This window comes from Vigna umbellata, chromosome 1, assembly GCF_029865625.1.
Source record: "Vigna umbellata cultivar VRB3 chromosome 1, Vumbellata_1.0, whole genome shotgun sequence".
In the NCBI taxonomy this organism is placed as follows: Eukaryota; Viridiplantae; Streptophyta; class Magnoliopsida; order Fabales; family Fabaceae; genus Vigna; species Vigna umbellata.
In genome coordinates this window covers 71,173,922-71,201,074 of record NC_142165.1, presented here as the reverse complement: position 1 = coordinate 71,201,074, position 27,153 = coordinate 71,173,922, and the positions used below count along the sequence as shown (strand labels likewise).

At 33.7% G+C, this 27,153-nt stretch overlaps 3 protein-coding genes across 3 annotated transcripts; 1 reads left to right on the top strand and 2 right to left on the bottom strand.

The window, feature by feature from the left end:
- The first annotated feature begins 344 nt into the window (after positions 1–344).
- On the top strand, positions 345–2,160 carry LOC124838641 (uncharacterized). Its single transcript, XM_047314298.2, has 3 exons — positions 345–802; positions 997–1,145; positions 1,771–2,160. Exons 1-3 carry the CDS (start codon positions 541–543, stop codon positions 1,873–1,875), a joined length of 516 nt encoding a protein of 171 aa, XP_047170254.1. The 5' UTR covers positions 345–540; the 3' UTR covers positions 1,876–2,160.
- On the bottom strand, positions 1,657–5,664 carry LOC124838640 (protein PLASTID REDOX INSENSITIVE 2, chloroplastic-like). The gene is made up of 3 exons (XM_047314297.2): positions 5,407–5,664; positions 5,222–5,320; positions 1,657–2,415 (listed from the first exon to the last, which is right to left on the bottom strand). The coding sequence occupies exons 1-3, from the start codon at positions 5,632–5,634 to the stop codon at positions 2,224–2,226; spliced, it is 519 nt and encodes a 172-aa protein (XP_047170253.1). The 5' UTR covers positions 5,635–5,664; the 3' UTR covers positions 1,657–2,223.
- Positions 5,665–14,150: 8,486 nt separating this feature from the next.
- LOC148206200 (uncharacterized) lies at positions 14,151–16,230 on the bottom strand. Its single transcript, XM_088107203.1, has 3 exons — positions 16,217–16,230; positions 14,280–15,218; positions 14,151–14,172 (listed from the first exon to the last, which is right to left on the bottom strand). The coding sequence occupies exons 1-3, from the start codon at positions 16,228–16,230 to the stop codon at positions 14,151–14,153; spliced, it is 975 nt and encodes a 324-aa protein (XP_087963329.1).
- Between the last annotated feature and the right edge of the window lie 10,923 nt (positions 16,231–27,153).

The following is a 27,153-nucleotide window of genomic DNA, read 5'->3' as shown; positions in this document are numbered from 1 at the left end:
AGAAGCTGAGATAACAAAGACATTTTAATAGGAGTGTCGTCGTCTCGTGTGCACCAAAAACAATCTCCTTAGCTTTGCGGTTAAATATGTTATTTTAGCCAAAATGTTACACTAAAAACCAAAAACCATACCTTAAACAGATCCTTGACCCTGTAAACATCCTAAGCTTTCTCCTCTCGCCACGTGGCACTACCACCCTTTTCTGAGGCCCGTGCCGGTGCCGATCAGTCATATCCAGATATATAAAAATAAATAAAATATTAAGTGTCACATTATTTTACTACATCAATAATAATTATTACGCCAAAGTCCACAATAATTTTCTTCGTGCTCCTTCTCCCATTAATACCAACTTGTCTTTAAATTGACTTGGGAAGGCCATTTTGGAGAGAAAGACTGTGGTATACAACTGCTGTGGGGTGCAGGGATAGAGCTGTGCAGAAAAAGACCCTTTTCAGTTTTCATTACTGCTCACTTCCTTCTTCACACATTCTTCAGTTCAGAAGCCATTGTTCATCTTTTGGTTCTTTGTTGATTGAGATGGGGAATTGCCAAGCTGTTGATGCTGCAGCTCTTGTGATCCAACACCCATCTGGGAAGATAGAGAGGTTGTACTGGCCAGTCAGTGCAAGTGAGGTTATGAGGACTAATCCTGGCTATTATGTGTCTTTGATCATACCATTGGCTGTGCCACAAGGGCAGAATCAGGACCAGAAGACAGTGCTTTTCACCCGAGTGAAGCTGCTTCGCCCCAATGAGACTCTAACTCTTGGCCATGCTTACAGGCTGGTCACTACTCAAGGTATATGGTGAAGCCAGTTGCAATAACTTGTGTGTTTCTAGAACTTGGTGGTTAAAATTTTTTTTTTAAAGCTAAATTGATGTGATTTTTGGCTGAGTTTCCAACAGACATGTAGTGGTCAATGTACTATGAAGGGTATGCGTTTGTTTAGTTAGTTTAATGCTCTAAATGGTTTTTCTGTTTCTGGGTTTCAGACGTTGTGAAGGCTTTGAAAGCAAAGAAACATGCAAAGATGAAGAAGCCTCATGGGAAGACAGCGGATAGTATGCAAATAATGCAACTGGAAAAGGCAAGTTCAGATGGTGATACTGGAGGGATGTTGGACACAGGAAATATATATCAGGTGTGCTTCTGTTACTCATCAGCAATTTTTTTTTCTCTTTTTGGTTGAATATTATTTTATCAAGTTTTTCAATCTATCCAAAGTGATTCTGTGGAAGACTTAGATGTGTTTGGTTGAGCGTCTTATAGCTATGACCTGCATCAACCTGAAGCTTACAACATTTTTTAATAAAGTTGGGAATTTTGACATGAATAAACACTTTGGATCTAATAATTCACTCAGCACCAAGGTCTTATTTAGATAAATTCTATAGAAATACTTAAAGGAGGTAGAAAAGTAAACAAGTTTTTCTGTCTAGTTAAAATTAATATTTAATAAAACTAAATACAAAAGGTTCTACAAATTATTTTGTATATACTTTGGAGAAATTCATCTCATTTTTCTTCTCTTATAAGTACTCGTGAAAAAATTTGTATAAATATTTAGTGTTCTTAACTTGCTACTGGTATGACACAGAACATAGGAAGGATGTTATAATAATATGGAGCACTCCTTCAGAAACAAAGAGCACTAAGAAAAAGAAACCATAAGCAGGGTGCTACTTATATGCAATTTATGTCTTCATTTTTTGTGTTTGTGTCTTTATAGTTGACGAGTACTGATGTTACTGCATAATGAGTTTCAGGGAATGAGGGCAGACAGATACAGGCTAATGAATTCCACACATGCTGCGCTTAAGCTGAAATCATGGCGTCCCTCTTTACAAAGCATCTCAGAGTCTAGCAGCTGAGTTGTGCTAGGATGTGAATGTAAGATGTCTCAAGAGCATGGTTTGATTGCCTCTTTCTTGATGCTCCTCCTAGCTGAATACTTGATATATGGGCTAAGAAGTTCAACAAAGGTTTGAAATAGAGTATTCTCTTCCATCATCAATCACACCTTCACCTTCAACAACTAAATAACCATTTTCCTGGGACATCATGATTGTATAGCTCCAAGAAGAAGAGGAAAATTAAATAAATGGTGAATGTCAAAATCTACTGCAAGTGAATTTACTTTTGTTTTTGTTGAAGCATTCACATGTTACAAGCAAATAGAAATCTTTACATTGCAAAAGTAAAAAACTGTAAAGAAGAAGTCATTTTAGTGTTGAGTTCCAAACATCCCAATCTTTATCAACATATTTTTGTGCCCATAATAGTGATGCCCTTGCAGCCAGGGCTGCTCCTGCTAATTTCTTCTTCTTTAGAGCAACCATCATATCCGTGAATGGCTCCACCAACAATGTCCCAGGACCCCCATAGTCCTTGTGCAAAAACTCACTAAAAATCTGTTTCCAACAAAAGGCAACATTATTATTATAACTAATCGAGTTCAAAGAGAAACCAAGACATAAAAGCATTCTTTTTCTAAGCAAGTGCTTTGTTAACTAAGTCAGACTTTATATCGAATGCAAAACACATACAAAACATATCACCTCACATCTGTTAAGCTTCTGTACATACCTACTCTACGATTCTGTAAAACCCAACGCTTGCTAAGAGACATCAAATCTGATGTTAATAGAAATGAACTACAATTTTGAAGTTCATGAAGGCTTTGGAATCCTAGCCCTTAAATCTTGATTGGATACGGAATAACAGGGAATTGGCCAGAAAATCTCCAGCAATTTCCATCAAGTTACGCAGGGTTCATAACTACTAGTAGGTAATAAAAATTGACACAAGAGTGATACATCCATAATTAGAGGGTGTGTTTCGATTTCTGTTGGAAGACTTAAACCAATTTTCAATTTTCATTGATCACTGTTAATATATTTAACATTGTTTTAGATCCAATTAGAAACAAAATTCACTTCAAATTTTAATTAACTTAAAAATTACAACAACATTTTTTAATTTCAATTAAGTTCAACTCAACTTAATTTTTTAACTAAAATTCAATCACGTACTGAGAATTTTAACTAAAATTCAATCACATACTAAGAATATATGAAGCTGCAATTGTACCAAACTCGGAATGTTGCTGTTACCAACTTACCATTAAGTATTGTTTGATTTACCAGGGATTTACCGTACTTTATGATAGGATTTGCTTAGATCAATTTCTTATATCCTTGACACTGAAGTCCTATCAAATGATGACATGAGGATATTTTTTAAAATTCAGCCACACATTGTTGAGAACCCCAACTTGGGGAGATTTGAACCAGATTAACGAAATGGTGGTTACGAGTAGACAGGTAAAGCTAACTTAAGATTTGTTAGACAAATCATTGAGGAATATTTAATTTCTATTTTCCCGTAACTTAAGACTTGATAACTCAAAAGGGGAAAACAAGAGGTGCATATAAATGTCACTTGAAATTTGGAACAAAATGATATCAGTAAAAGTTGTGGCATTTTTATTTATTTGACGTGATTGCTTCTAGGAAAAGAGTAGTGAAACAAACATCGGTGAACAAATTCTTTTTGAGGTATGAATGCTGGCCACCAAATTATGAAACGAGAGGAATGTTTCTTAAACTTTAGATGTGGCAATTAACAGGGGTATTATCAGGAATTTAATTCATATCTTTCAAGTTTCAATTTCATTTGTTTGTTATAAAATCTCTAGAGACAAATGCAGTGTATATAAATTGTTTATTTTAAGTATTTATTCATTATAATTTTGTAAAAGGATGCTTACTCATGGGGAAACTTGGTCTATATGCAAGATGATCCATTGCTCTCGTCCTCGTCTTTAACTAAATCCATTACAGTACCATTGCAGTAATTTATCTTTTTAATCAAAAGAAGTTTTTGCACTTATATGCAATGAGTAAAAAAAACATTAATAACACTTCCTTCAAGTATGTCCCCTTTTCGTATTATTGAAACAAGAGATAAAGAATTATTTTCTTTTACTAACAACTTCGTTAAATCTCTAGAGAAAGATGATGTGGAACACTTAAGAGAGAAAACATGTACATCCTAACTCTAACTCAAATAGTGAACTGGTACAAACAACAATCTATTTAAACAAAGATAGTCAAATATTACCTTAGATATAATAATTGCCTCTGAGCTATTGAATAACAAAACGGAAATGCAGACTGATCAATATGCAATTAAAATCTAATTAAGAAACTGGAAGACTTCATATAAAAAACTAGAAGAAAAGAAAAGGAGAGAGAGAGAGATTGATTGATGTGTATGTCTACACACACGGGTGTTCATACCATTATGTGCAATTGATAAATGTGAATGAGTACAAAACAAGATTTGTAAAATTGTGGAGCAAAAAGGACATATCAAAGTAGTAATATATATTGCTTTTCAAATTGATATCACATCTACAATGAAGTCTGAAGATAATAGACTAGATAAATTCCAGCAGGAATTGACCTAATAAGCTGTAAGCCAGGTTATAAGAATCTCTCACCATCAAATCATACCAAAATCTAAAGAGTCAATCATTGATGTATAAGTTAAACATATAACTGATGGAAAAAATGGACAACAGGAAACTTACAAAGTTGCAGAAAATGTCCTAATCCCACATAATTTTAAATTTATTGTTATATTTTAATAAATAATAAGTTTAATTATACAGTTATAATTGTGTGATTTTAGTTCTATCTTGGTCTTCCATCAAACATTTAACAGGTTTTGCTCACGTGAAACCTAACATGTTGCCTTGCCTGACACATAATTGAACAACTTAATTACATTTTTTGTTCCTCACGATTGTGATATCAGAATTAGCAGAACCAAGAGGTGCAACTAAATCACGTCAGCATATGATATCTGTTAAACAGTTTGTTAGCTTCAATGCCATCAAGGAAAAATTAGTTCAAAATCGATCGAAAAGACTAACTATAAGATCGAAATGCTAAATTACAGAACCAAAGTACAATTAAGCTTGAATAATATCTCGATTCAGTCGTTTTCCCGAACACCTAGCACTCAAGTACAATCAACAAATCTGAGTACCAGCAATTACTTCCAAACATTCGAATGAGTTCTTTTTATTTTCTTTATTATTTTTTACACCAAATATAATTGATGAAACTTTAGAAGAAAACAAGAACCAAACAACACCCACAAAAGTTTTCGCCATAAAGTTAAGTTTTTGAAAAGGAAAACGACATTGACCTGAGTGCAAACGGCAACAACCTCATCGAGGTCATCCCCGAACTCGTCCACGTCCTCCGAAAGCTTCTGAAAGAGTTCAACTTTGAACTTCTGGCTCTCCTGCAACATACCTCAAATAATGGAATCAATAAACAGCATGAGGTTTCAGCATGGGCAAATTTACACGGCAAAATGCATGTACTCACGGATTCTGCAAATTCGGGAATTGGGTCAGGGTACACGTACATCTGGGTAGGTGAATGTGTGAGAGTGCAAGTGAAGGAGTTTGTGAAAATGGGTTCGACGCTGAGGCACAACGAAGAAGAAGAGGGTGACTGTGGGAGTGGGAAAGAATGGTGCAAGATAAGAGCATTTGAAGAAAATGGTTTTCTATGATAGAAAGTAATCGTCAAGGGAGAGGAATTCAAAAGCATAATTGCAATTTTGTTTTCAACAGAATTCAGTAATGGAGTTAAAGGAATCTTTGTCTTCTTAGGCCAACCTTAAAGTAAAATAAATAAAAAAATACAAAATCATTTTTATCAAATAATATCAAAGTTAAGGGTGTAATAAATTATTTATCTCAAAATTCACCTCAGTTACCATACAAGATGTTTTCTAAATAAGCTATTAATCATTCAACAAAAATAAAAACAATCATAATAAACATGACTTTTATAATATGAATTATAACTTATCTTAATCATAATTATTTCACCAAACTTATTTTTTTTAAATAAATAATTTTAAAAAACTTACATTATCATGTTTATGAAATTAGGAGTATCATATGGATTCATTTATTTTTATTAACTAACATTCTTTTTTTTTTTATCGAATTGAGTGACAGTTGTTATTAATATTTATACTTCATTTTATTTTCTATTCATAGTTATCAAAAGAGTTATTTTCTTAAGGAAGTAAGTGTTTCGACATGTAAAGGTTAAAAATGTTTCATTTTATTAATAGTTCAATTAGACAACCAAAATTTAGTAAAACTTTCTTATGTGAGACATATTAGTGGTGTTGATGACAAATTAAACCTTATCAAATTCATGAATAGAATAAGATGGACGAATTTTTAATTACTAGCAAACTTAAAGTTCACTTTCAAAGAAATGCAAAAGAAAATTTTCATATATATATATATATATATATATAGATAACCACTGTTTAAAACAACAAAAAATTAATTTAAGGTCGCATCGTCTTATTCTTATTGTTTTCTTATTTGTCAAAAGTGTCCTATTAAAAATTTTCTCATATAACTTTTAAATATTTTATATAAATTAATTTTCATTTGAGAAGAATTTTATTTTATTTTCTTCTTTTTATTTCTTATAATATAACTTTCTATGGATGTAGAACATGTTTTAACACTATCTGAACATTAATCTAAATAAAATGTTAGAAATTTGAATTAGGTAAGATTTTAAACATGATTATAATAAATAAAAAATATGGGTCTAAATATTCTAATTTTTAACTTATTTTTTAATTATATTAGCATACAGTTAGGAAATTAAAATCTAAATGATAGAAACGTAAAATTGAAAATTCAATTGCAAAATTTTAAAATTTGAAAGCTTCATAATAAAAGTCCAAAAATTAAAAATTTAACGTTAAAATCTATTAAAGTATAAAAGTTCAATAACAAAGTGTGGGAGTTTCTCCTTGCACCTTCAAATTTTTCTCCCTTTACTTCTAATTTTTTTTAAATGTCAAAATTAACCTACGGTAAAAAATTTTACTTTAGAAATTAATTCTGGCAAAATTGAATTTTAAAAACTAATTCGACATGGATTTTGAAATCTAATTTTATTTTTATCAAATTTTTGAAATTTGATAAAAGTAAAATTAGATTTTAAAATCTAAAGAGAACATAATTATTTTTCGAAATTGATTGAATTTTAATCAAATTTAGAAATTTATGGATGTTTTTCATATTTGTAACTCTTTATCCATCTATTTTTAATAATTTGGAGGTATAACGAGCTTGAAGGTACAGAAAGAAACTCTCATGTTTTATATTGTCCTTTATATCTTGTATCTTTTTCCCTTTAGATACGGAGTGTTTCATCTTCCATCTCCAAAAAATTTTAAAATGCCTGCATTACCCATAATTAAAAAGATTTAATATTTAAAAAAAAAGAAACTAAAAGTGGTCAAAGATTCTCCCACAGTGAGCACACATATTATTTCCATGATTGTTCTCTCGCATCTCATTTTCATTCATCGCATCTCATTTCTCGACAGTGCTCATTTCTCTAGAGAGCCATAGAGACCACCCTCTCCTCTGCCTTTTCTTTGAATTTGAATATTTCCAGTAGCACCTAGCACACACAGCAGTTTCCTCTTCCATTATCGATTCTCGCACACAGGTTGTCCATTGTCACAGATAGAGTTCGTCCATTCTCGCATAAAGGTCGTCTCGTTTCTTGTCCACGCGAAGGTAGTGCTTCCACTCTCCTTCTGTCTATAGATGGTGTCTGGTGTGGTTTTCAGAGTTTTCTTTAATGGTTGCAGGTACACGACACACACAATCAAATATTCTTCCTGTTGAGGTTGGAAGGCCAAAGAGATAGAGGAGCTCCTCCAGCGCCGGCCAGTGCAAAGAAATACCCACCCATGGTCCGTGCGAGCACCCAACGGAGGTTGGTTTCTGTTGTTTTCTATACATAGTAGAAGCTAGTAGATTTGTTGTGCAGATCTGGGTGAATAGAGCATGGAGAGTCGACACGGACTGAATCAGATCTCCATAAGCGATTCAGCCTTCATCGAATGTCCAGATTCGATGCATGCTTTGGTTAAGGAGATCCGATTCAGCCCCTGTCAATTCTCCATACCCGATTCTTAGGTTGAATTTTTTTTTTTGTTATATTATGTTTTAATTTAATGTTTATATTTATGCGTTTGGTGTTTGAATTATTTAAAATGTTATTATTTTAAATGTTCTGTTATAATAATTTTTAATTTTGTGTTTTAATTTTTTTAAATGTTATGTTATAATTATTTTAAACTTTTTGTTTTAATTTTTAAATTTATAGTTATATGAATTTTCTTTGAATTAAATTGTTTCATTTGAATTAATTATTTATTGATATAAAGAATTAATTTTATTCTTTTTAATGAAATAATTTTAATTATTTTAATTTTCGGTTTTAATTTTTAAAATTTTTTGTTCTAATTATTTTATATTTTCTGTTATAATTATTTTAAATATTCTGTTATAATAATTTTCAATTTTCTGTTTTAATTTTTTTTAATTTTTTAATTTATAGTTATTTGATTTTTATTTTAATAAAATATTTTTAATTGAATTAATTTTTTATTTATATCAAGAATTAATTTTTTTTATAGTTAGAAGATTTTTTTTGTTACTTTTTGTTTCTGAAATATTAGATTTTTACCGTTAGTTAAAAATGTTTTAATTACTTTCTTGTAATTATTTGAAATATTTATAATTTTTTAGAGATTTAAGGTATTTTGTTTGTAATAATATATTATTTAATTTTATAATGAATTAGTTAAATTGATTTTATTTTAAATAAATTGTTTTGAATGATTTAATATGTAAGGACATGTAATTATATATATAAATATAGAGACATATATTAAATAAGAAAGAAAAGAAATTAAATTAGAGGGGAGGCTTTTCCTTTATTTTATTAAGGTATAAACCAGATCAACTTTACTAAACTTTGCACATTTTCTTCAAAGCCATATCCTCTCTCTAAAACTTCAGTCCTAACTTTCTCTGCCTTCTCTCTACCAAATCTTGAAATTGAACCGGTGCATGGTCATTTAGGTGGTAATTCTGCGTTCTTGGAGTCGAGAGCTTCGACTTGAACCGATTGGTTTCACGTTCTATAGCGGGTAAGTGGTTTTGCCCTTTTTCTCCACTGTTCTTGAAATTAGGGCATGCGATTTTGCTCTTGCATGTGCCTTGTGTATTCTTCTTTTCATTCCTTGCCCTATTCTAGCTTTAAGAGTTGTTGGTTGTCACCAATGCGGAGATCTGTAGGTCCTATTTGGTTCTCCGCTGTGTGGGGTCCTGTTTAAAGTATTCTAGCAAGTTGTACTACTCAACTTCCAAGTAAGGGGAGCTAGCTATTTATTCTTCGTTGTGTTGTTGAAACGTATGATGTATACGTTTGATAAATTAGTATTTTTTTGTCTTACTGTTAAGTGTATTTTGATGGTGAGCATGTTGATTTGAAATCTGTTAAATATGTGAAAGTGTGTATCCATGGTGTACTGAACCTTGTTTGACTTGGATGAGCATGTGTTGGTTGTATTGGATTTCTGGATTGGAGTAAGAACTTTGGGAAATAGTTAAAAATGGATAGTGAGTGGATACATGTACTCGTTTTAGGTTACTGTGAGGGAAGTGGAGTATCAAAATTGGGCAATTGGGGTCTAGAGTACCATAGGACAGTTTGGATGACTTAGATAAATAACTTGGGACTAGTTGAGAGTACTGTGTTAGTAGGATAGAAGAATCTTAAAAACCTGAGTTGGCACATCCCTGATCATAGAGCAGCCCTGGCCTGGTGCAGTCAGTTGTGACTAGTCATATGTGTTGGCGTCGAAGGTGAGACTGATGCGTTCAGACATTTGATTCTTCTCTGATGACCAATTGGGTTAGTAAGGAGTGGTTGAGGTGGAAATCATGTGTTAGTCGCGTTAGAAGGGTAAATAGTTAAGGAAGTACTGTTTTGAGTCTTTTGAAAGGAATTGAGATAGAGAATTTGAGCATAGGTAGTCCTGAGTGCAATTGGGTAGTTTGGCTAGCTGGGATGAGTAAATTAGAACAGGTTAGGATCATAAAACTGAGTAAAGTCATGTTCAACATGGTAGAATTGAAATTGGGTTCTTGGGTTAATAAAAAAATGGGAGTTTAAGTTAAAACTTGGGTATTGATCACTTTAAAATCATGTTATTAACGCTTGATAATCATCTAGACAAGTTTAATTAGGTACAAAATATGAATTAGAAGTCTTAAAAGTTGGAAGAAAGGCCTAGAAGTGGTAAGGAGTGGGTGAGTGGGTAATTCTGCAAAATTTGCGTTCTGCAGATTATGCAGACTCGCTAAGCGAATGTTTTCGCATAGCGAGTCCTCACAGAGAGGTGTTCTCTGTTTGAGCATTCGCACAGCGAGTTGGTGCGCTGTGTGAAAGACTAGAGAGGGTTGTTATCTGTTTGGTAAGTCGTGTAGCGAATGTAGTCGCTTTGCGACTGTTACTAGCTTGGGAAATTAGCCAAATTAATTCGAATAGCAAATTTGGGGCGCTATGCAAATTTTAGTTGTCCCCCTGTCAGGAAAATTCGCTCAGCGCATCAAGGGTGGTGCGCTATGCGAATTTTAGCTGAAAAACACTCTCCTCGTCAGGAAAATTCGCTCAACACACCAAGGGTGGTGCGTTGTGCGAATTTTTGCTGTCTTGCCTTGCATCTTGGTGCATTGTGAGACCTGGTTCAGTGAGTATCATATTTTTCCACATCTGTTTGAGCTGTTTGATGTTGTTTGACTGCCAGGATGTATGTATGTCCATATATTTGAATTGTGTGGCTTGAAATAATGTGACTGCAAATTGCAATGATGTAATTAAGTATGAAGTGGACATCTCAAGGTAAGATGATTGAAAATGATGTGTGGGGTGTTGTTGTTGTTCTGTATAACTGTATGGAGCTTTGAACTGGTATGTCTATCCCTACACTCGAAGCACTGTTCATGCTCAAATAGAGGAAAGCAGTGTAAGTGGTGAGAGTAGAGGGAGGTCCTCGTCTATAGTCTTAGAGTTTAGACATAGACAGATGGGGGATTTACCTTGCATAGTGTTGGGGAGTGCCAGCTGAACTACGCAAGTGTAAAGACGACCAATAGTTCGAAAGTTATACCAATCCGGATGAGTCGTGTGAGTGGTTGAGTCATGGTTCAAAGGGTATGCTTTAATTGTTCTTTTATATGTAACTAAGCATGATGACATCGATTGATTGTACTATATGATTATTGCTTGTTTATCTAGCTCACCCTTGCTTCTTTGTTGTGTGTTGCTTTTGTATGTTTGCTTTTGCGATGATCATCCACTTGGATGGGAGCAGAAATTGTTAAGGAGATACCTTTGGAGCAAGAACTAGAGGACACTGATGCTGCAGTGCAGTCTACTTAGGAATTTCCTATTTGAATGCTTGAAGGGTTGAATACTCTAAATTGTTTAAGTTTAAAATTCTGTCTTCTTATTTGGATGACTATGATTCCGTACTTAATTGCAAGTCATACTCTAACTGTTCTCTTTATTTGGATGTTCACGCCTATAATATATGATTGTTGTTATTATATATTTGGGATGTCACATAATATTTTTTACTAGTGTAATTTTTTTAATTATTATAATATTGTTAATAAATAAATTTAGAATAGACATGACTCGTACTCGAGGAGGTTCTTCTTCACATCACGGAAAGAGTTTGTCATAGGGTGAGAGGTGGAGACCTACTGCTTCTGCTCGTAGAAGACGTGGAGTAGTTGAGTCTGATATTCATGTTGAGGACCATGGAGATGTGAGGTTTCACGAGGATGCAGTTGAGAATCATGCATTTGAAGAGCACGATATTGAGCAGGAGGAGGATCATGAGGATGTTGTTGAAGGTGGATTTCCTAGAGGTCAATTAGACGCTTTAGTATTGACACATTACATTCACCATGTTGCTTATGTGATATTGCAGGGTCGGATAAGTGCAAAACTTTAATTGTAATGATTATTGTTTAGTTGAAATAATTTTATATTAAATATTATTGTTTAGGAACGGGAGGAGATCAAGTTGATCTCCCCTGGGAAGAAGTTAAACAAATTAGGATCTTGCCACGAGGGCATTAGAGACATCGTTAATAGTTCTGGTCTGATGTCTTTGGTGGGCATGTCATATGATTATGTCGATAGGGGTCTACTGCTGGCATTTGTAGAGATATTTCATTTCGAGACCAACAGTTTCCATCTCCCCGTGGGTGAGATGACCATGACTTTAGATGATGTGTCATCGTTGTTGCACCTCCCAGTTTTAGACTAGTTATGTCATATAGAGGAAGTAAATTTTGAAGAAAGTAGACGCGCCATTGTGGAGCTTTTAGGCGTGGATGGCGGGAGAGCTGGTGCTGAGTTACAAGAAGCTCACGGTGCGAAAGTCATATTGAGCTGGCTTCGAGACATCTACGCTGAGCACTGTGAGCAGTAGCAATGGGAGTACGCTGCCCGAGCATACTTGTTGCATCTAGTTGGATGCAGTATATTTGCTGATAAGACTGTCACATTCATTCGTGTGTCTTATCTTTTGCTCTTTAGAGACGTACACGCATGTGGCCGATATGCTTGGGGCGTTGCTGCACTAGCATATATGTATGAGCAGCTAGGAGATGCCAACTTGGCTTCGATTAGACAAATGACAGGTTATTTGACTCTGTTACAGGTAAAAATTTAGTTTACAATTTGATTTGGTTGAATTTTTTCGATGTCGATTATGAAATAATTTGTAATTTTTTGTTTTTTAGAGTTGGATATATGAGCGCTTCCCTACATTGGGAAGAAGGTGTATGGTGTCTTCGTACATGGAAGATAGACCGCGTGCTGCAAAGTGGGAGTCACCGAGGCAAGGTTCCACTCTCTTAGAGGTCAGGGTACACTTGGATGCGTTGACATATGATTCAGTCATCTGGTACCCTTATGAGTCACATCGGGAGACTTGTCCCTTTTATGACATTTGTATATTCTCGGGCTGGATCAGGATTGGTGAGATGTTGTGCCGACATTTGCCTCAGCGTGTTTTGAGGCAGTTTGGATTTCACCAGTCCATCCCTCGAGACCCACCCGTTGTTGCAGATGCAGACATACTGGCAACTGATGATGTCTGGTTGCACTATCGTGATCATGTTGTTATGGGTTTGTCCGTCTGCAGATTCCCATATGATTGTCTTGATGGTTACCTTCCTTGGTTTAGGATGATATCTCATCCTTACATTATTCATGTTGTTGATGACGACCGGCTGAGTCTTGCTCCCAGACTCTGACGTGACATTCCTGATGAAGTGTCGCAACGTCGTAGATCGGCTTCACAGTCTGGTTTGCTGGTATGTTTACTTACATTGTTTATGTTATATAATTCTGTTGTAATTGTTTATATAATTGTGTGTCATCGTTATAATGCAGGGTGTAGTGAGAACATTTGGTAGAAGGTTACAACAAATGCTCTCTTGTAGGGAAATTCCCGAAGGGACGGTAGGATACACTCATGCACGGGAGCTACTGGATTTAGCTGAAGCAACCGTTGAAGAGTATTCACCGATCAGGACAGCTGCCATGTTCTTGACAGACATGTTCGTGGAAGACGATCTACTTCAAATTGAATTAGCTTTTATACTTTTATTGTATCCTATTAAATAATTATTTTGGACTCATTTTTTATGTTATTTTTTCCTCTAAAATAACATTAAATTTTATATATGCATGATATTTAATGTTTCTTTACATTACAATTTTGAACTAAAACAACATTACATCATGAATCTACTAAGTCAACATAGGAGGTAGTAACACCCATCAACTCTGAAAAAGCTTGCATCCTATTTGTATACGAATATGACCATATTCGTGCCTCTGGATAACAATGACTTGAGCATATCACATCTATCATAGGCAAAGGACAACCATCTCTAGTTCAACTTGTAAATTCCCTATTAGTAAAAAATTTTATTTTGAAATTAAACATAATAATAATAACATTACCTGTACGAAATGATTGCTATTAACATGTCATATACATACTAAGTGATGTTGTCTTACATTAGAAGGCGGTCTGGTACGTAGTGGGAATATCGTATAGTTATGACTAAATGAAAGACAGACTAGGATGACGTTATAGCAATTAGCAGTTGCATACTCAATGTCTGGTATAGTCATCCACTTGGTTGCCTTAGCCTATAAGGAATAAACAAATTGTTATGATAAAAGTAATAAAACAAATAATAAATAAGTTGTCAAGTATAGGAACGTGTACTGCTGAGTGTGGGTCCACCATCAAAGACCTCCTTAGCTCTTCTAGTCGATCATAACCTCCCACTAGTGTCACATATTCATCACGCCACTGACTTAATTTTTTACAAAAATCATTTCGTATAATGGGCCAAGAATCTTCCCCGAGCCCCAATGACACGACAATACATCTATAGCCACCATCAGCAACAACATCAACAACATTAAGAATATATGGTTGACAAATAGGACGAAATTGGTTTATCATAGGTACTCTCCTTCGTTGCATAGGTTTATCCCCAAGTTGAAATTTGTTTTTCGCAAACAAAGATTCAATTGTTGATTGAAATGTGTCTACATGCTCAAAATATGAGGGATCACGCTTTGTAGACCTCTCTGTTCTCTGAAGTTTTTTCTTTTGTGCATTCTTCGTCTTAACTTTATGCAATGAAGGTAAGATAGATGTCATTGCAGGACAAACAATGTCAAGTAACTTTTGTTTAATCGACACTTTACCTCCAATCTCAACCTCCTTAAATTTTTCTTCAACCATAGCAAGCTCACGTTGTATGGATAACTCTGGTTGTGATTCATTCGATACAATATCTGAAATAGACAATCTTATCCACATCACATGAAATTCACCCAAAGGAATCATACCAGGGGCATAATGTGCTAATTCACAAGCACATGGGACATCGTACGTCCGTCTAAGTATGCATCCACATCTTCCCCTATTGAGACCTATAAGATTTACTCGTTCTAATTCTTCAGCTATTAGTTCCAAAGCATATCTGGATACTCGTCCAACAAGTCTTTTGTATTTTATGCCTTTATAACCTTCACTCATAAGATTCAGACTACTTTCAAACGACGCTTTGATCTTATTATGTTGCAACATAATGACATTATGAATGGCAGCCCAACAAGAACAAAGATCTCCCATACTGTTTCTGAATACTTTCTTTAAGTTCCAATGAGCAAACTCAACTCTGGCAAAAATAAATCAGCAATATTATCAAATATTCAAATACAAAATAAACTAATATAACATTAAAGCATACATGTTTGTTGTTGTATTCCCTAAATGCATAACGTTGTTTGTTCATGCCTTTACAAAGTAAGTATTGTATGAAATAATCCAAGTATTATTCACATATTCAAAGAATAAAGGCCATGAACGACATGTGTATTCTAGGTAATTCACACAGTCACTAAACATAGATTCATCATCACAATCCATGACGTTCTCCCATGCTTCTATTACGACATCCCATGCTTCCACACAATCAACTAACATTTTGCACTTCGCTTTGACATTTTTAATAATATGGAAGCGACATAACAACTGATATGACTGAGGAAACATATTGCCGATGGAATTCATCAAAAACAAGTCTCTATCGCTGACATTGACTTGTGGATCGACCTCAGATGTCAAAAATAAACCTCTAAGCTTTTGAAGAGCCTAAGTGAAATTGTTTTGACGCTCACTTGATAAGAATGCAAATGCGACTCACTAGGTTAACCCAGTAGATATCATACCAACAATTTCTAACAACGACAACCGATATTTATTTGTTTTATAAGTTCAATCCATTAACAAAACAACATTAAATGCATTCAATAACTTAATTGCATCAGGATGTATGCAAAATATATCACTGACAACCTCAGAATCCTCAACATATCTACTCTAATGTATGTACTTGTCGCTATCCAACATCATCATCAATTGTTGCAGCTCAGTTCTCGACCCTCTCAATGAACGTTTGTATGTATATCTTGCTGTGTAAACTTGTTTTATTGTAGTTACATTATGATCATTATTTTGTTTCAGAGTCAACAAAATATTTGCCGGTGTTACTTGGGTTTTAGTCATATCAACAAGTACTGCTTGTTAAGTAGGATTTAACCTACCAGCATAAGGATGCCCCACTAAAGTTTTTGCTAAATCGTGGTTGTGGTATCCACATATCACTTGCAATACCCATCCATCGCCATTACCAGATGGTTTGCCCCTTAATTGGAAAGGAAAATCACATTTTCAAGTCTCATACGTACTAGGTTGGACATCGGGTTTGTATTTTCTATATTTTCCGCTTCTTTCACATCCTAGCAACACAAACGTCTTGCTCCCACGTTGACGGGTAGCTTTATCAGATCTTATAGTCACCACAACAAATCCTAGATCATATGCAATCTCTCTTACCCATTCAATGAAGTTTTTATGAGAGAAAAAATTTTCATTTGTTGTGAAATGATTCGTCAGATCTCCTTCACCAACCTCATTTATAAAGGACGAAAATTCTAATAACATGCTAGAATTTATTTCAGAATTCATTCCATAGATATTCGTCCATTTAGACTATAATCACCTATAACAAAATAAAAAAATAATACAAAAAATTTAAAATTTATATTATAAAATAAAAAACTAACACAATACATTACACAATTATAAATTTATTAACGATATAATCAACTTAAAACAGAACACCAAATTAAATAAACTTAAAACTATATAAAACTTTATTAAAAAATTTCATATACATTTTTTTATCCAAAAATTTATAAAAATTAAATATTTAAAATGCATTTTTTATATTAACAAAAATTAATAATTATAGAAATGAAGTTAACTAGTTTTATGAAATTTTTTATACAACAAACCTAGTTAAATAATATTATTAAAAACAACATGCAAAAATAATTATAAACTAATAAAATACTAATAAAATAATTAAAACAGTAATATAATTAAAGTTTTATATATAACATATATTAAGATTATGATATCTTCACTATCGGATCTCTACATCCTATTTCTGTAAATTCGGTATTTTATATCGGATAGGTATTAAGGTTATCTTTCTTCAAAATAAATTTTATTAATTTTAATAAATTTATTGAAATTATTTTACATTAATTAAAAGTTATATAATTACATTATAAACTTAGTACATAATTTTAAAAATAATTACAAACTAATAAAATAATTAAATAACTAATAATATTTTTATATAAATTAGTAAATAGTAGTCGGATTTCCACGTTCGAATAGGTTATAATCGAATATCCAGTCCGATTATGGTGCTTTCGGATAATCATATCCATACTTTCATTTTCAGTTGTTTTTATTGAAAATTAGTTTTATTTATTTTAATACATTCATGAAATTATTTTATATTAATTAGAAATTATATAATACATTATAAATTTATAAAAAAAATATTAAACTAATATAAGAAGTATTAAAACTAATATAACAAGTATATAATGTTTGGAGCCACGAATATAATAAAAGTCGGATATCTAAATCCGAAGCTTCCTAATCGGATGTCCACATCTGACACCCCTACATCGGCTCTCCACAATTGATAAGTTGAATTTCGGTTTTTCCATGCAACCAAATTAACAAAAATAAAATACCTCTCCATATGCAACCAACAAGTATATGCACACAGATTAAAAAACAATATTAACCTCTCTTCAGCAGGAACACAAACAAAAATGAACTAACACGCTGCAAGTGTACCACCACAACAAGTAAACCACTTTAAGCTGCACTCGAACAATCCTTCTAGACAACACTCACTCACAAACACAAGTTGCAAAGTAAAAGCTCAAGGAAAAATATTATGAAAGAGCAGTAGTTCAAAGGTGCATGACTGGTGTTTTTTTATAAAGATGAAATGGGATGCAAGGGATGCAAGGGTGCATGGGTGTAGCGGGTGCAGGAGTGAAGGGATGCACAGGTGGTGCAGCAGGAATGCATGTTTTGTGATTGGAGGAAAATGGAGATGGAGTTAATGGTGCACATAAATTCTCACTAATCAAAAAATCAAACTTTTAAATTACTTATTAATTAGGGACATTTTAGGAAATTGGAGCTAATCAAAAAGTTAAACTTTTAAATTACTTATTAATTAGAGACATTTTAGGAAATTGGAGGTGCAGGGTGAAATGCTTAGAGGTGCAGGGTGAAACACTATTAGACATGATATATTGGTCCCCTCTTCCAGAGTGTTGCTCCCACCACCACCACCGAATATTCCCTGTACCTCCCCATGACAAATTTGCCCTTATTTACTGTACAATAAATTTTGGCCAACAACATTAACCTACTTCATTAATTACAATGGTCCCACTTTTATAACAATGCACCCCCACAAAAGTTGAACACGGAAATCAGCTACGTCTCAGTTATCCCTTTCTTTCTTCTTCCTCTATTTCATTGTTCTGAGAGTGTGTAGTGCTCGTGTGAAGTGGTAGGCTTTGCTTGGCGGGAGATTGCAAGTGGTGCAAGGAACCAGTGGTGGTAGAGGTCATTTTTTGTGGTAGTGGTTGCTGGAGGCAGCAGAGGAAAGCTTCGTCCCTGGTGCGCGAAGTTATTGTAATTATTCAACGAATGTGATAATTCGTCGACGGATATCGACCTCCGCTTCAGGACCAAACGGATATACGACATCCGTTCATGGCCTGCGTGGTTATTTCTTCTTCTGCACACAGAAACAAAAACCACCACCAAACACAACAGCACGACAATAATCAGCAAAAATTCATAAATCTATCTATGATTAAACAACAAACTAACCTCTCGTAGACCTGCACAAGAAGGAAGCACCAAATGACCACCGCAGACCGCCGCACCTCCGCAACGCTGATGGACCACCACACACACTGTCGCAGCGCCGCACCACGAACAACTACCTGACCACCAACAAGAGAACGAGAGAAAGTGGGACTTAGGGGGTTCAAAGAAACGGATGTGGGTTGGAAGCAAACGGATCTCAGGGTGTGGGAAGGTGGGAAGAAGACGGATGTGGAATTTGGAGGGTGGAGAAAAAGTGAAAATGAGTAAGGAATTAGGTTTTAGAAAGAGAAAGAAAAAGAAAAAGTAAATAAATAAGGTAAAAAGGCTACTTTTGACATTACAAAAAAAATTTAAATTTTAGGGAGGTGCAGAGAGTATTCGGTGGGGGTGGAGGGAGTAACACCCCCTCTTCCATTCACTACTGGGCCTACAAAATAGTAGGATGGGTTTTACCTCCTGCACCCCAACAATTTCTTCACATACCCACTTGAACTTACAAAATAACCATTTTGTCGTCTGAAAAAGTGGCTTCCAGATTACAGAAGCTTTTTTCGGGGAAAAGCTTTTAAAAATTTCTGGAATAATATTCCAAAATATAGTTTTGGGAATAAGATTTCTCAAACTTTTGAAATGTGTTTTGGAATAAACTTTTAGGAATTGGATTTTTTGAAAAAAAATATCTGAAACTCATAAGATCCGAAATGAGTTTTTCAAAATACATGAAATAAATTTTGAAATATACTTTCCACGACAATTTTTTTTCTTTTCATTTTCTGTCTCTGCCTGTGCAACAACTGTGCGACGATGACAATAGTGAAGCGGTAACAGTGGTGGTGTGATGTGGTACAATGTTGAAGGATGTTTGAGTATTTTTCCTGTATTGTGGAGTGCAGTTAATAATTGTTGGAGTGCAGAAAGCAATATCCAAATAAAAACTATAAGACTCCTTTTTATTTTTCGGTAGCTTCTTTTATTAATATAAAAAAACATTTTATCCTTCTCAAATTAGGTAATTTTGAAGTAAAAGATAACCTTAAAAAATTGGATAAATTAAGAAAAATAATAATTTTCAGGTTATATGAAAAACGCTTTTTCAAAAAATATTTTTAAATTGTAAAATTTGAAAGTTATTTTTAATTTATAAATTACTTGAAAAATCATTTTTGATTTTTGGATTGTACAATTCAAAAACATAAAAAACGATAATTTTTTTATATGAGGGTAGGAAAATATATAGAGATGCAAGTTTTGTTTTCCAGAGTCAATATTATAGTTTTGAGTAAAACATTAAAATCTGGTTTTTGAACTTCTCAAGCCAAATATGACCCTTCAAAAAATCCATAACCATTGTAATATTGGGCTTTAAGAAAAAGTACTTGTGGGCTTATTAACATGAACTATGAGAGTTACTCCCTTCATTACTCCAATTCCTCCCTACACCTCCTTAGATCTTTTCTTATTCCAAAAATATCCTAGGTTAAATTTTTTTAATTTTACTATTTAGCTATATTTATCTTTTTCAAAATCCTAATTTCACAGCCCTCACCCTCCTCACTTTTCTCTTTCTCTTATTATACACAAATCTCACCATTTCACTTTCTCTCTTCCTCTTTTCTTTGCACACAGGGCTCCCACCCCCCTCACTTTTCTATTTCTCTGATTTCGCACAAACCTCACCCCCTCACTCTCTCTCTTCCTCTCTTCTTCGCTTACAGAGAGCCCTCACTCCCTCCCTTTTTCTCTTCGTTTCTTCTTCCCTTGCACATTTTTGTTGTTAAAGCTTCCTTCCTTTCGTTCTTTTTCTGTATGTGCTATGTAAATGAATGTATGTGGTGTGATGTGTAAGAGGAAGAAGAAGAAAAACGCGACGACTTGAATGAATGTGGGAAATCCGTTCAGCCTTCAATGGATCTTGAGATCCGTTTAAGTCTTCGCGTTTCAACTCTTTTATTTTTTTTCGTAGATTTTAATTTCTGAACATTGTAAATATTTATTTGTGTAGATTTTACATAATTTAATAATTTTTGTAATATTTTTTATGTATAAAAAATTGTTAAAAAATAAAACAAATCGTTGAAAGGCTTGAACACTGGGAGATGCGTTGTTCAACGGATCTTGATTTACGTCAACGGATGTCAAGATCTGTTGAAGGCCAAAGAGATGTTGACTGCAAGACAAAATGGGAATGGAGAGGTGTAGGGAGCAACCTGTGGTGGTGGAGGGAGTAACCCTCGTGAACTAATCATAATATTTAAAACACCAAGAACGAAATCTAAAGGACTTTCCTCCATCACCTCCAATATTTCTTCCTTTACCCAAAATTTTCTAAAACCCTTAATTACCCTTTGATTTTTGTCTAGGTTTAAAACCTAAAATTTAATTTCTCTCTTCTATATATACTTTCTTATAACACTCACCTGACCTTCGTGTCCCATAACAGAACACTCCTAATTTCTCTTTCACTATTCTCGTTTTCCCCATCAACATTTGAAAACAAATACTCTTATCATTTTTCACTTTCACAATACTCGTTTTTTCACTCTCTCATTCATCTCACACACTCCAAGTTCTTTTTCCCTTTCATTTTCATGCCAAAAGTTCAACCACGTAAGTAATTTTTTATTAAATTTTATTTATTGTTTATTTGTGATAATATTATGTGATATTTTCACCACATATCGAAATTCATAGGTGATTAGGGAATAAAACTAAATTTAGGCTATAGGTATTAGATTTAGAAAACTTGTTATGAAAAAAACACTATTTTTTCGGTATCGGATTTCAAAATTTGATATAAGGAATGTTACGGATTTGGGAAAAGTAACAAATGTTGAAATTTGGTTAGCTAGTTTACTGGATTTTGATACTTTACCAGATTTCAAAATTCAGTTAAGTAGTCTACGAATTTAGAAATCTGGTATATATATATATATATATATATATATATATATATATATTTAATCTTTTTAATATTTTTAATTTATTTTTAAGGGCTTGTGGTTTTGTTAGTTTTTTTAATGTTATTTATTTTTTGTGTTCTTATTTTATTTATCTATTCTTTTCAAATTTAGTTGTTTGTTAGGTGTTTTGTTTTTAATGTTTGTTTGAATTTATTTGTTATAGAAATGGTAAAAACACACAGTGTGTCAACATACCAAACTGAGAGTTTTGAATAGGATGAAGTTAGGAGGAGGCCTACGATATCTGCTTGTAGAATGGGTTGTGATGGTTAAACTAGAGAAGTTGCAACATTAGTTGGTCGTGATCTTGATGAATAAGAAGAAGATGTCATTAAACAATACGGGGATCTTGTTCACCAATAAGTTGAAGTGGTTAGATATCCTAAAGGTTCATACCACACTTCTTTGTTGAAGAGCTAGGTTGATCATGTTGCATTTGCATTGTGGGAATGTCAAGTTTGTAATATTTTTTTTATGGTTGATGACTTGTTTAAATTTTATATGCAATTATTATGTGTAGGATTGAGAAGAAATAAAGTTGGTCTCCCATGAAAAACATTAAAAAATTTTGGAGCATGTCATCTTGCCTTTATTTCATTATGTTGTAGAATGATGATGTTATAAATTGTATCCCAACATGAGCATAAATCTCTCCTACAACTTTCCAAGACTTTCTTTAGACTATAGTGAACATACTCAACCTGATACAAATGACATCAACAATATCATAAAAAGTCTAACTAAAATAACTCAATAAAATAATATCCAAACATACTTGTATGATGTTATGTTTCCTAGATGCAATACTTAGTTTATCCATGCCTTTACATAGTATTTCTATGGAATGATCCAAGAGTCATTGTCATATTCAAATAATAAATGCCATGAATTACAAACATGATGAGGGCAATCAACACCACCTCTAAAGGTTGACTCAAGATAAATTTGATATGAAGCTAAAATTGACTTGTGATTACATAAAATATAAAAGACAATTTTTCATCTTAAATATGAAAACTTTAAGCATCAACAACATGACATCAACATATAATGTCTCCCTTATTCAATAATAATAACTAAATATCAACAAATTCATAAATAAAAACAAGCAAAAAAAAATTATAAAAAGTAAAGAAAATAAGCATGTTGAAATGTAATGTATTTTCTGGTGGGCTTTTTTAGAAGCTTTTTATTTTTCCTTCTTGTGTTGAACTATTATCCTTTATAAATAGGATATTATGTGTATTATGGTTTAAGTGAACAGTAATAATAAAATTTCAGTTTCTCTCTCAACTCTTTAAGTTGGTATCCAGAGCCAGCCTCGACCATCACTGATCATCGTCATTGTACGTCGTCGCTGCTGTTGTCCGTCGTCGCCGCAGTTTTTCTCCAGCGAAGTCTAAGGTTAGGTGCGCCTCAATGAGCTCAACCCATCCCTAGTGGTTGTTGCTTCATTCTATTCCCGATGCGCCGTCACATGCCGCTTCTTTCCGGCCAGCCTAGGGCACATGGGCTTCGTGTGTTGCCTTCCTCGTGCCGGAACATCACCGCACCACTACCGATCATTTCGCCTAAGTCTCTTGAGTGTGTTGCGATCACTATTTTGTTGTTTCGTTGATAGTAGCTCTGATCTAGGGTTTCTACCCTCAAAATCAGTGTTTCCCTTTTCTGTTTGGCCTTAGAATGGCTTATAGTTTTGGAACACCTTCTCTATCTGCTACACCTACCATTACTTCTGTAAAACTCAATTGGAAAAACTATATATCTGGGTCTTCTTCCGTGGATTTATGGTTTCTTGGTCAAGGATACCATGATCATCTTGAACAAGATATTTTCATTGTACCGGATGAGAAATCTTAATCGTAGAAGCTTAATTTTGAATTATACGTTGTCCTATGGCAATCTGTCGAACAAGAGATCTTATAAATTTTGCGACCTTAGAAAATGTGCTCCTCCATTTGGGAAAGAGCACATGATATCTTTGCAATGATGTGCAACGTCTCTTTGATGCAACTCAGAGAGTGACTTTCCTCAAACAAGTCAATCATGATATGGTCGCTCACATAGGAAAGGCTCGTCCTGGCATAAAGGAATTGAAAATTTTCTTTGTGGCTGATTATTTAGAAGACATAAACAAGAAGCTTGATAAGTTTTACATGGTCTTAATTTTAAAAAGTCTACACTTAGATTTTGATCATGTTCGTGATCAAATGTTAGTTGGTGATCAAGTCCCATCAATGGACAACCTAGTTACTCGACTTCTTCAGGTACTTTCAATCGTTAAAGACGAAAATTCAATTGATGATATTGAAACATCAGCTATGGTAGCACCACAAGGAAGAAGAGGAGGCAAAAGCAACCGAGGAGAACATGGTGGTTGTAATATGCGTCCTCAATGCACATATTTTAAGAAAATAGGTCATACTCGAGACAAATGTTACGCCTTACATGGATATTCTAACAAAGATGCTCATGTTTCTAAATCTGATGATCTAGAATCCATAATTTCAAATGAAGAGAACTAAGAATTTTTTAGGTACAAGTTTGAAAAATCTTCTAATCCTAGTCAATCCTCCTCCATGTCCAATGTGTCAACTAATTGCATATCTCAATCTGTGGAAGGTCATAATCCATGGATCCTTGACTCAGGTGCCTCAAACCATATCTCTGGTAACATTTCTTCATTTTCTTCCATGTCCTTTCTGAAAGTCCCTCATTTTATTACTGTTGCCAATGGATCAAAAGTGGCATCTCAGGGATTGGCATAGTTTCCTTATCTTCTTCACTAAATTTATATTTTGTTTTGTATATTTCTCATTGTCCTTATAATTTAATCTTTTTGAGTCAATTGACTCGTTCCTTAAATTGTTCTGTAACCTTTATTGCTAATTCCTTTGTTATACAGAAACATGGTACGGGTCGTCTGATTGGAGAAGGACATGAGTATCGAGGACTTTATTTCTTAAAACATAGCTTTTTAGTTTCTTATTTTACAACTTCATCCCCGAAAATTTTGCATGATCGTTTGGGCCATCCAAGTTTGTCCAAATTGAAGATGATGGTTATGAGTCTCAAGAACATTCAAGTCCTAGATTGTGAGTCTTGTCAGTCAAGAAAACATGTTAGATCTTCTTAGCCCAAAAGGTTTGAGACGCGATGTAATTTTCCTTTCTCAACTATTCCCTATGAAATTTGGGTACCAAGTTGTGTTACTTCGTTTGATTTTAATTATTTTTAACCTTCGTTGATGAATTTTCTCGATGTACTTAGGTTTATTTAATAAAAAAGATATATGAACTTTTATCATATTTATGTCCTTTTTTAATGAAATTAAGAACCAATTTGGGAAGACAATTAAAATCTCTGCAATGATAATGTTAGGGAATATTTTTCTGTAGCGTATTCTTCATTCTTATACTTCCAAGGAATTTTACATCAATCAACATGTCCTCACACTCCACAACTAAATGGTATTTTAGAGAGAAAGAATAGACATCTCATTGAAATTGTACGCTCCTAATGTTGAATATTAATATTCCTTTGCATCATTGGGGCGATGCAGCCCTCCCTACCTGTTTTCTAATCAATAGGATTCCTTCTTCCTCTCTTGAGAATAAAATTCCTCACTCTATCATTTTTCCAAAACGACGCTCTATATCATGTCTCCCCACGTGTATTTGGGTATATGTGTTTTGTCCATCTTCAGGTCTTGATAAACTCTCTCCAAAAGCTATTAAGTGTGTTTTCTTAGGATACTCTCGTCTTCAGAAAGAGTATAAGTGTTATTCTCCCTCCACCACGAGATATTATATTTCTGCTGATGTCACATTCTTTGAGGATACACCTTTTATCTTGTCTTCCATGGAGGATTGTTCATCTATTCAACAAAAGTTTCCTACCATCATGTGATCTGTTGGTTATTCCTGTTTGTGTACCTCAAACTCAAAATGCGGATGACATTGTTCCTTCACCTCTTCTCACATATCAGCATCGAAGACAATCTCAAATGTAGAACACTGAAGATCCTCGAGACTCACATCCTCCTCCATCAGAAAAAGTTAATGAGAGATCAAGAAAAACTCAGACCTAGAGAGACATAGAAGGTTGTTTGAAAAACTCATCTATCTTACCATAAAAAGACCTGATCTTTCTTATCCAATGGGAGTTGAGTCAATTTATGCAAAATCTACATGTTGACCATTGGAATGCAGTGATTGGCATTCTCAGATACGTAAAAGGAAACCAAGGACAAAGATTATTGTATGAGAAAAAGGAAAGCACCTGAATCGAAGGATATTGTGATACATATTGGGTTGGTTGTCCAATTGATTGAATATCTACTACAGAATGTTGTATTTTACTTGGAGGGAACCTTGTATCTTAGAAAAGTAAGAAATATAGTGTTGTTGCTCGATCTAGTATTGAAGTTGAATACCAATCTATGACTTTAACTACATGCGAACTTGTGTGGATCAGACAACTTCTTCAAGAATTGAAATTTTTGTGAAATTGAGTAGTTGAAACTATAGAGTGACAACCAAGTAGCCCTTCATATTGCCTCTAATCCTGTGTTTCATTAGAGAACAAAGCACATAAAAATTGTCTGTCATTTTATTATAGAGAAGTTGTTGTTCAAGGAACTTGTTACTGAGTTTGTCAACTTTAATGAACTCGGAGACATTCTGACCAAATCTCTAAGGGGGCCTAGAATTCAATTTATATGTTCCAATCTTGGTGCATATGATCTATATGCTCTAGCTTGAGGGGAATGTTGAAATGTAATGTATTTTCTAATGGGCTTTTTTAGAAGTCTTCTATTCTTCCTTCTTATGTTGAATTGTTATCCCTTATAAATATGATAGTATGTGTATTAGGGTTTAAGTGAACAGTAATAATAAAATTTCACTTTCTTTCTCAACTCTTTAAGTAAGCAAAAATAAATTTTAAAAGAATTAAAAATAAATAAAAAAAATACCATATTTTGAAAATCGAAAGAATGCTTAACCGGATTTTGAAATCCAAGAGAATGCTTAACCAGATTTTGAAATCTAGAACTATCCTGAAGCAGATTTTGAAATCTGGTAGTAACCTTAACTAGATTTTGAAATTTGATGAGTTCGTAAATTGAATTTCGAAATTTGATGAGTTTGTAAACCGAATTTTAAAATATGATGCGTTCTTAAATCTAGTGAGTTACTCAATCAAATTTTGAATTGGTGCTTCCCTAAAGTAGATTTCAAAATCTGATGTTTCTCTAAACTAGATATCCGTTGTATTCTTAAATTCGATGAGTTACTTAATCATATTTAGAAATTTGATACCTCCTTAAATCGAATTTCAAAATTTGATGTTTCTCTAAAGTAGATTTTG

Coding starts and splice junctions, on each gene's coding strand:
- LOC124838641 (XM_047314298.2), top strand. CDS start 541: ATGGGGAATTGCCAAGCTGTTGATGCTGCAGCTCTTGTGATCCAACAC. Junction 803..996: donor CAGGCTGGTCACTACTCAAG/GTATATGGTGAA, acceptor TCTGGGTTTCAG/ACGTTGTGAAGGCTTTGAAA. Junction 1,146..1,770: donor ACACAGGAAATATATATCAG/GTGTGCTTCTGT, acceptor AATGAGTTTCAG/GGAATGAGGGCAGACAGATA.
- LOC148206200 (XM_088107203.1), bottom strand. Junction 14,173..14,279: donor CGACTAGAAGAGCTAAGGAG/GTCTTTGATGGT, acceptor TATTCCTTATAG/GCTAAGGCAACCAAGTGGAT.
- LOC124838640 (XM_047314297.2), bottom strand. CDS start 5,634: ATGCTTTTGAATTCCTCTCCCTTGACGATTACTTTCTATCATAGAAAA. Junction 5,321..5,406: donor TTCCCGAATTTGCAGAATCC/GTGAGTACATGC, acceptor GGTATGTTGCAG/GAGAGCCAGAAGTTCAAAGT. Junction 2,416..5,221: donor TTGTTGCCGTTTGCACTCAG/GTCAATGTCGTT, acceptor TGTTGGAAACAG/ATTTTTAGTGAGTTTTTGCA.